Below are 10192 nucleotides of genomic sequence, written 5' to 3'. Positions count from 1 at the left end.
TGAAGCAGCTGCACGACGCGGCCATCGGACTGCGCGCGCAGCCCCTGCCGGCCAACCTCATCAGCTTCGAATGACACCGGGCGAGGGGTGCCCCTGCGATCGGCGGTGCCGAAGAGGCGAGGGGTATCCCCGCGGCCGGTGTTGCCGAACGGGCGAGGGGTACCCCCGAGGCTGGCGGTGCCGAAGAGGCGAGGGTTGCCCCCGAGGCCGGTGGTGCCGAATTAGTGAGGGGTGCCCCCGAGGCTGGCGGTACCGAAGGAGCGAGGGGTGGCCCCGAAGCCGGCGGTGCCGAAGGAGCGAGGGGTGGCCCCGAGGCTGGCGGTGCCGAAGGAGCGAGGGGTGGCCCCGAGGCTGGTGGTGCCGAACGGGGCGAGGGGTGTCCCCGAAGCCGGCGGTACCGAAGGGACGAGAGGCCCCCGAAAGCCAGCGGTGCCGAAGGGTTCACAGCGGCGCCCGGGCCGTGGGCGGCGCCCCAGCGTGCCAGCGGCCTGGAGAGCGGCGCCTCTCTGGGGACGAAGGCGCCCCACGCCGGCCTGACGGACAAGCGCAGCGCTCCGGGCGGCCAGCGGATAAGAGCCTGAGGTCTCCCGCCAGACGTGCAGGAGCGCTGGACCGACGACATGGAGGACAGGCCTGGGTGATAGGTGCTCCCCGGAGGTGCTCGGCGCCCGGGACGCCCCGTGGAGGTGTGTAAGCATCCCATCCCGTCCTTGCGAATGTTCGGGTGTCCCGTACTGTCCCGGGAGACTTGGAGGCGTCCTGGGTCATCACCATCGGGTGTTGGGCGCCGTGGACCTGCCGCGGGGAGAGAAGCACTCGCAGCGGAGCTGAAAACGTGACCGGGCCCCCGCAGCTGCACGGGCGCGCGGGGAATACCGACGAAGCCAGGAGTACAGCGGGGCCCACGAGCCTAACGGGGTACGCTATTCTAGTCCATGGCAGCAATGCTCAAAGGAGCACAAGTCTGAGGTGCCGTGAATGCGGGACTGGATGCAGTCTATGTGCTTGCGTGGACGGGTGTGTATGTGTGCGGAGCGAGCGGCCTGGCCGGGCCGCCCTTCTGCAGTCCTTGCCTATTGCCAAGGACGATGCCGTGCCGCGCCCCGCGCCCCCGAGATTGTGCGCAATAATCTTCCCCGCGCTGCGCTCCGCCCGCTTGCCGAGTGCCGCCCATGACGGTGGCGCGTGCTAACGCGCCTGTTGTCCCCCCCCCCCCCACCGCTCCTTCCTTTGGCGGATAGCGGTATCTGTCGGCGCTGTCCGGATCCGTGGATGCGCCCGCCGACGGCCCACCCTGATGGAGTGCCGGTCACGTCACGTGAGGATGCCGTGTGCCCCCTCCCCATGCCCCGCGTTCGTGGTACACCCACTACCAGTTTACACGTGTTCGTACGGTCTGCCGCCTAACGATATTTGTATGATCTCATTTTACCATTGCGAATCGTCTTGCCGATTGTTTTGCTGTATATTCGACGTGCCTTCGTGCCGCCGCCTCGTCTGCCCTAGCTGTAGAACCTGGCTGGCTTCATGGAGGCGGCGACGTACGCGCGTGATCACGGACGTTGCGGGCGGTGTGTGGTGCGTGTCCGGGGAGGGGCGGCTGGGCTCGCCGCTGTTAACATGCCACCTACTAAACCATGAACGACCGTATTCTCGTTTTTACTGGGAATACACATGCTGTCTGCCAGTGCCTGGCTTGGCCGGGGCACGGCCGCGCTCTGAGCGGACGCGGGGCTCCGGCGGTCTGACGGGGTCTCGGCATGCTGCCCGAGGATAGTCCCTTCTTTCCCTGAAGCTCCTGAAGGACTGAACGTCAGCTGGGCCGCACCACCACAGGTCGAGAGGTGTATTGGTCCACATGGAAGGTGTGAAGTGTACCGGGTGTATTGTCCACATAGAAATCGGAACATGGCGGACATCACGGTCGTGACCGCCCCGAGGTCACAGCGACGCCCGCCCCGAGGCGATCAGCTGCGGAGCGGAGGGGCTACGGCACACGTGCAGTGGGGGCCTCTGCACCCCACTGCACGCGTCATCACGCAAGGCACGCCGTCGGAGGCTGCGGCCCCTGTCCTGGACCCGCTACAGAAGCAAGCGCACCTGAGCATGGCGTTCACGCAAGCGCCAAACAGGGGGCAACGAAGGCTGGAGGACAAAACGCGGAGGAAACGCGGGGCCAGCAGGACGGCGGCTCGTGGCTGAACTCGCTAGCGCCTGTGCCCGCGACAAATAGTGGAACGTGGGAGGGATGGTGTTAGAGTAGGTCCACCACGGCCACGAACTGGTCGAACTCTATGGGCGTAAACCCTACCAGTTTCAACACGCACGCATAGCGTGGATATATCAAAGCCAGGCCACACATTTAAAGAATGCATCAGAGCAACCGGGCAGATAGGTTAACACACGCGTACTGACGCGCCCTGACGTGCGCCTCCTGACTACGGCCAATCCGTGTCCTCTACTTTATCATAACGGCACAACATCAAATGATACACAAAGGTGTGCAGCAAAAGCGCAAGCACCAATACAGAAAACCGCGCCGACCAAGAGGTCCAAAGGGCGATCAAACACCACCGGCTCCAACATCACCGAAGCCTTGATTTCCTATTTTACAACCCCTCAGAGCCTTCCTGATCACCGATAAACCCGAGCTCGGTTACTATTCTGGCACGTCATGATCCGACATCACACACAGGCCAAGACATTCGAGCGTATTGCACGCGGGACGCGTCACGCCGCAGGGTGATATGCGAACCGGACACGCTTAACATGGTGCGACTGCACCCGCCACTGGGCCTGAACATCCGAAATCGCACACGCCACTTAGAAGAGACGAGAGCATCAGAATTACACACTACGATCGCAAGCTGGACGACTAGCGAGTCCAGCACACCACGGTAGCTCGGATCGCACTAGGCATGAAGTCACGCTGACTTGTTCGTTGACTGCGACCCCTTCCACTACAGCGGCTCTCCACCAGAGCGCGGAGGACCTGTGCTGTCCCATAGACTCGCTGTGAACGCCGCCCGATCATGCAGCCTTTCGTGCCCGGATGTGGCGAACAGTGCTGATACGTTCAAGAAAACCAATAGGAAAGGGCATCACGTCCCTGAATAATGTTCACTGGACGTCGCCGACCCACTTAGGCGCGTTGATCGTCACCGACGAGGAGGGCGTAAAGCGCCTGAACGGCGTTCACCAGCCGCTGCCGCCCACATCAGCCGGTACGGCGGCCGTCGCACGCACGCCACAGTCAACCGCGCGGCCGGGGGCCGGCGCCGGGCTGGCGGCAGTGGGTCACGCCTCGGCGTGGTGATGGTCGTCCGCATCCTGAACAGACACGATAGCGGCTAATGCCAGACTCTGCCGCCATCCCACGCGCCGACCAGAGCGCGTCACCGGCAGCCCTCCCAGTGATGGTGGCGGGTGTTGGGACTGAAGCAGCCATAGTGACCTCCCCCGTCCCCCCGTCCAACCGACTGTCTACACCTCACTGGCGGCTTCCCGGCGGTGCTGGCGAGTATTAAGGACTGATGTAGCGTACCTCCCTCCCCCCTCTACCCACCCGGCTATCTACAACTAACGCCGTAGAAAAGGCTAGCTAGCGCTCTCCGATGGCAAACCCACGATACCGACAACTTCGTTGCAGGCCGAGTGGCAGGGGGCTGGTGGGGCACTGGAAACAGGGCTGCATGCGCTTGATCACCCCCAGCGATCACATCCAGATAGCTTAGAGACACGTCTCTATCTAAGCAGGTTGACCCCGAGAAGGAGTTCCACAAAATAAGTCGGGCTGAGCAAGGAAACGGCTGAGGCCTGCCTCCAAAAATGCGCCAAACACGGGGTTCCTCCCCGAACGAGGCCAACTTTCTTTTCAAGGTTGGTGGGGAAGGCGGTCAAGGGCGCCCCCATCCACCCTAAATTAATATGAAACGACACCCCCAGTTGTGGAATGTAATGTCCGAGGACGAAGCAATATGCGCAAACCACAGTAGCAGACGTGAATTTGCTGGCACCAGACTCAACGAATAACTGTTGTGCGCTAAGAAAGCACACATATTGGATTACAGGTGTGTGGGATGCTGGCATACCAATCGTGCATGACAGGCCAGCATGCAGTTATTTTACATACTGTAAAGGCAAATATAATGACAGCAACAGATAACCCACATACATCAAATACATAAAAAGGCTAGTTACGCGAGTCACACTGGCGGTAGCAGGCATCAAAGCACGAGCATAAAATATGCGTACACATATATTACCCCTGCTACCGTTAAACTGGCCGTTGACGCAGGTATCGTGGTGCCTGTAGCGCCGTGACTGGTGCAACAGCCAGACAACAACCAAACACAAATATATGACAAGAACCAGAACGCCTGCAAATGAGTAATTAACACAGGACCAATGGCGTAAACACTAAACGTTGTATCCTACGGGATAATAGCATTCTGTTCCAGTCACGGTCCAATAGCACGGATCTCCGACCGACGTGGGTACAAGACACATTGTCGAGCCCAGACAGCTGACAACCTGCGTGAAGCCCCGGGATCGCGCAAGGAATTACTTGCCTCCAGATTCATGAGGTCAGACACATATTGCACATCGAGCATGATAACCTTAACCCCGTTGGCCGACCCACGGTTCTAGCGAGCGAGGCGCGACTCCAATGTACAGTGTGAAAATTGATCCACGGGCGAAACCGCTGCGTTTGCCGTACGCTATAAACGTGCTATATCACATCTCAACAAATGCTGGATACCGCGAGAGAATTCTCGCGTGTAAAGTAATACACATGAGGCAACAGCCTTACTACACCTGCCCTTTATCGTCTCTCGTTCTTGTCGTTTTCAATCAACGCTGACCTTTTTGCACCCCCAATGTGCGCTTAATCCCAGTCCTGCGTCATTTCAATCAGCTTCGCTCAAAGTATCAAAATATATAACGCACTTGAATAGTTCAGTCAATGCTCCCAATGCATTTGTTCCTGGAAAAGCATAGCTGCCCCAAGCGTGACAAATGATATATTGCACCAAATGGCTATCATAAACAGCAGACGTAGCGATTCCGCACGTGGATCCGTCCTCGTGGTCTGAAAATGCCGGTTCGCTGGCTCCCGCTCCCCCCCCCCCCCCCCACAATCCTTTCGAATAAGCCTATCCTTCGAATGGAGAGAACGATACCGACTGTGCTACGAATGGCCTAAATCAAAACCCGACACCCGGCTCATGTCTCTGGCGCCCCAGACGGGTCTCTCAATCCGCCTCCCCGCTCGCTCTCGACCTCTAGCGGAGGCGCCGCGCGTTCGAGCCGCGCGCCGGCGGAGGCGCCTGGCCAGCCCTGCGCCGCCGTCGGCCAGGCCCGGCGGCGTCAGAAGGCGGTGGTGATGACCAGCTTCTGCAGCACCTGCTTGCCGGCACATCGGGCACTGGGTGCAGCGGTTCGCTGCACTGGCGACACACGCACAGATGACCGCAGTTGAGGAATATCACCTCGGTCCTGAAACAGAGACGGCCGGCTCAGTGACACAGGTGGCCGCCGACGGCTGCAGTTGAAAACGTTCCAGGTCAATCGTCACCATTCTGACACCTAGAAGGGTCGACTAAATATTTACCGTTAGCTTCAAGCCAACCCACCGAAGCCTGCTACCATTTTCCGTCCTATGGTTCAATCGCACGCCTCAGTTACGCTGTACGCACGCACTGCGGTTGTCCATACATCATGCTAGTGCGAGCTCGCACTGCGTGAAACCGATGGGTGATTCAGACTCCGCGCTCGCGCCTGCTCACGCATCCAGCAGTCTGACCCGCCCGCTACGGAGCAAGTCTGACACACATCCGGAGCACGTCTGGCAAATGTCCGGAGCACGTCTGTTACACATCCGGAGCACGTCTGTTACACATCCGGAGCACGTCTGACACACATCCGGAGCACGTCTGGCACACATCCGGAGCACGTCTGACACACATCCGGAGCACGTCTGACACACGTCCGGAGCACATCTGACACATGTCCGAAGCATGTCTGACATACAACCGGAGCACGTCTGACACGCATCCGGAGCACGTCTGACACACGTCGACGTCGGCGAGCACGCCAGCGTCGCCGCGCTCTCGCTGGCAGACGAGCACTGCCACCGTCGGCACAGGTGTGCTGGTCAGCCGGTGCGGCCGGAGATCCTGCTGGTGCGCCGCGCTCACCTTGTGGTCCATGCAGACCACACACTCGAGCTCCGTGTGGGCGGTGCGGTACTGACACGTCCGGTCGGTAGCGGCCGCCGCACCCTGCGGGAACGGCGACGCTCAGCACGGTCATAGGTCACATGGCACGCGCCTACCGGCCGTCACGCACTGCGGATGGCCCCAGCGACCACGTCTCAACACAGGACCGAGCCGACCCTGGAAAGCGCGCACTTCTCAGAACTGAGAGTGGCAGACCACACTAGGGATTCTTGATATGCTCGCCACACGCCGGCCGCCGCGTCCGGGAGTGTTCAGCGGCGCGCAGCAGCCGGCGGCGGCCATGCGTTGCGGGACGCACCTCTGCGTCGGTGGACGGGGCCTCCCCGGCCGCAACGGCGGACGCCCCGTCGCAGGCCGGGGCCGACGGCGGCGTCTCGGCCGGCGGCGCGGACGGCGCGCGAGGCTTCAGCTCGTCTTCGTCCCTGGCCAGCGCCGTCTGGCGCAGGATGGCTGCTCGCGTCGACAGGTCACTTACTCCCAGCTGCAACAGCGGCCCGCGCCGTGCGGCACCACTCTGGTGGACAGCGGCCGGCTCAACCCCACGTCAGCCAGCAGCAGGACATTCCGGCTGCGTGAGTTACTATAGCAGGAAGGACACACAAGCGAATGTCTTCCGTTTGTTTCTTTCCATGCATCATCAGACTTAATATTGAGTATTTCTCGTTGCTGGACGTACGTCACCCATCTTCCCAACGGCTCAAACATCCTCTGACAACACCCGCTCCCGTGGCCGCGCGGCCTCTGGACAGGGCAGTTCTATGGCAGCGTCAGCGGACGAGCCCGCCCAGCCGGTCCCCCAGCAGTCCAGAACGCTGCAGCCGAACAGCACCTCGATCAGTTCAGCGTCGTCCATATACAGCAGCATCTTGTACTGGACACCGCTGGTGGCGAACATGGTGAGGTAGTCCTCGGCGCCGGCGCTCTGCAGCAGCTCCTTCACCTTATCATCCAGCGTCTCCTCCAGCTGCCTGCAAGAGCACAACAGGCTTGTGGCTCTTCGTACGGAGCCAGAGTCCAAGGTCCCGCACGCTTTTTTCTTTGAGGGTGGGAGCGAAAGTTCCCGCAAAATGGTATAGTTTGAAAACGTAAAACAAAAATGCGGGCTTAAATCGATGGATAAACTAAGAATCGTGTTCACCAGCCTTTTAGCACAGCCACGAGTTAGTTCGGCCAAGCCGATTCAAAGTAGATCCAAACAAGATTCAGGACTTGAATCAATTTTGAGCCTTGTACCGTTTTTATAGTCCCGCGGTTTTTCGGTAAGATCTTTCCACAACGCCTCTTAACGATCCGTCAGAACCGAGCCAAACGAGTACAGACCCATGTTGTTTTGGGTGTTAGCCTGTCCTAAAAGTCGTCCTCACTCAAAAAGGCCAGGTCGCGCTCTGCCGTCTGATCTTCACAACCCGCAACATGCCTCCCACGGCATGGGACGAGCGAAATGTTACCATATAACGGTTGATCGGTCGAGTGTTACGGCCTTGTAGGCGACACCAAACCTAAGAAAATGAAGCTGCTGACCTCGGAAACATAAAGATGGCGTTTCATCACTGCGTTGCATGCACACATCCATCCTTAACGGGTTTGGCGGGTCGAGGCGCACAGGTGTTTTTATTCCGCGCAAAAAGGCAATGAACTTGCAGCACTCATGTCACTCTGGAGCCTGGTGGAAGCGCGTTACTGAACACTGATGACCGAGTTCGCCCAAGGAATAGGGGACGGACTAAGCGGGTCGCTTACTCTGTGCGCGGCAATGACCTCGGTGCTAAGTGGCTGTCCTCTGCGGATGATGACGATGATTTGGGTTTTAGGACGCATCGACTGCTGAAGGTCATGCAACGCCCATGCGTCTCTGCGGACAGCAGGCGTGATTCGTGTCCTCAGACACACATCCGGGGCTCTGATGGACCTCTGATGTTGTAGTAGCACGCCATGTTCCGGCCCGCAACTGCCAACGGGGTGCACCGCATGCTGGGACGAGTATCCGCAACAGCCATGGACTAAGTCCAGCACCCGCATATAGATTATTACGTCGAAAATACCCCAGAGCAAATACTTGTGCCGTCTGGCAAAAGCCATCGCGCGAGGAAGCACAGACCTTGTTTGGTAGATCACGTGGTGTCTAGTCAGCTTCATGATGTGCTCACTTAGAGAAGGTAGGCATTGCTCTGTTGTCTGGACGAATAAACGAATAAACGAATACTCAAAATAATTAATTTGATAATAAAACTAATTGTAAATAATTTATGTGGATAGTTTACCCAATTAAAAAATAATCAATTAAATGAGCACTCATTAAATAATTTTCGCACAAACGGAATGAACCAAAACAAATTAAAAAGTTAGGTATACACAGTTAAAAAATATAGAAAGTTTAAACGTCACAGAACTCACTGTCTGTGAAGTGACGGTAAGGCTGATTTCGCGTGTCGAACACAATCACGAGCATTAGGAGAAAGCTTATTTATTTTTCTGAAGCAAAAACGATCACCATTCTCCGTTTCAAGCCTTTAAAACCAAAAAGACGGCATCGCGAAGGCAAAATAGGTATCGTGACAAGACGGAGCCAGGTAATTATTTCAAAGTGCGTATTAACAAAAAATATAAAACCACCAATATAATGGGGCATCACGAGTCAGCGATGCGTTTTGATCATGCGCATACTCTTTATTCAGTTGCAGACCATCAAGAACACCCTCGCCCGGTTACCTTCCAAAAATGCCCAAGGTCTTGGCCGTCCCTTCCACTGTCCCAGATATTGTGCACCTAATCCAGAGCGCAGAAAACCCCTATGCAGACGTTCTCAACACAAAATGAAACACAGCATGATATTTTTGTCCTAACTTTCAAAAATGTGTGACGGAGTGGACTGCCTATTAAATCATGATCCAAACACTTCTGCCGCGGGTAGAAATGACGCCCCAACTGTACTACAATGTGCGGCCAATCTACAGCCACTGAAAACAGGAATGCAAACAGCACCAGACAAAATAATATTCCACTCGATATCCTACGTGATTTGACGCATTGAAAAAACGTGTGTTGCCAGCAACGGTAGTCATGTTTGTTATAAATTATATATAGATATATATCATATATATATATAATATATATATAAAATCACCGCAATGCGTGGTCGCTGTGGCCATGCAAATGTTTTGACGCTGGATGGGGGCGCACTTGTGAAGATGTTGGGACAATTTTGCACAAAAAGTCCCTTTCAACGGCACGCAGTTTTCCTTACCCACCATTCGGCGCCTGCCGACCCGTCCCACCTACTTTTTATGGCAGCTTAAGAGCGGGCAAACAATTGCCGGTATGTGGTCAATATATGTTAAAGAAAACCTTACAAGACTGCAACAAAGTGAGAATGAAAACGCCGCTGTGTTTCTGCCCACGTCTCGGTCAATGATCTCCGAAAATGGAGCTCAAAAACACTTGAAAAGCAGCTGTCTTTGCATGCACGTATTACGAAAGGAGCAGCACAATGCAGAACAGGCTAATTAAGGCAGACTCTTGATTAGCACAGCAAGTACACGTATGGTACGTAAACTCCAGAAATGTTATTAAACTTGTGCTGCTTCGAATGTCACGGCAAAATGGCCCATTGGAGCACCGTAGCTAAGGGTCGTTATCAGAAAAGGGTACACAAGTTGTTGGACCTTAAGAAGCCAGGTGGACAGTGACACAGCTAATGCAGAAATGACGTACCTGACCCGCTCAGGTTTGCTGTCCAGAAGCCGCTGATACTGAAAACACAGAATCACAAGTTAGCATTGTGCGTAATAAGGTGAAACTGGCATCCGAGCATTGACCAATTGACCAGAGGTAAAGTGAGACATGCCAACTGGAGCTACGCATCACATGCTGCCTGTTTACAGCACCGTGCGGCAGGAGACGTGAATCTAATGAATGAGGCAGCGCCTACATCAACAGACCAGAATGCGGAA

At 56.4% G+C, this 10192-nt stretch overlaps 1 protein-coding gene across 1 annotated transcript; it reads right to left on the bottom strand.

Annotated features, from left to right (window-relative positions):
* Positions 1 to 3142: 3142 nt before the first annotated feature.
* On the bottom strand, positions 3143 to 6927 carry LOC119100573 (E3 ubiquitin-protein ligase LRSAM1-like). Its single transcript, XM_037223653.1, has 5 exons — positions 6919 to 6927; positions 6541 to 6723; positions 6201 to 6284; positions 5415 to 5498; positions 3143 to 3205 (listed from the first exon to the last, which is right to left on the bottom strand). Exons 1-5 carry the CDS (start codon positions 6925 to 6927, stop codon positions 3143 to 3145), a joined length of 423 nt encoding a protein of 140 aa, XP_037079548.1.
* Positions 6928 to 10192: the final 3265 nt, after the last annotated feature.

This window comes from Pollicipes pollicipes, unplaced genomic scaffold (genome assembly GCF_011947565.3).
Source record: "Pollicipes pollicipes isolate AB1234 unplaced genomic scaffold, Ppol_2.1 Scaffold_4881;HRSCAF=5763_pilon_pilon_pilon, whole genome shotgun sequence".
NCBI lineage: Eukaryota > Metazoa > Arthropoda > Thecostraca > Pollicipedomorpha > Pollicipedidae > Pollicipes > Pollicipes pollicipes.
This window is presented reverse-complemented; position numbering and strand designations above follow the sequence as displayed.

Excerpts from the sequence above, each read along its gene's own strand:
- LOC119100573 (XM_037223653.1), bottom strand. Across the intron at positions 6,285-6,540 it reads CCCCGTCCACCGACGCAGAG|GGTGCGGCGGCCGCTACCGA; the intron begins GTGCGTCCCGCA and ends CCGTTCCCGCAG. Across the intron at positions 3,206-5,414 it reads ACCCAGTGCCCGATGTGCCG|CGGCTGGTGAACGCCGTTCA; the intron begins GCAAGCAGGTGC and ends TGTGGGCGGCAG.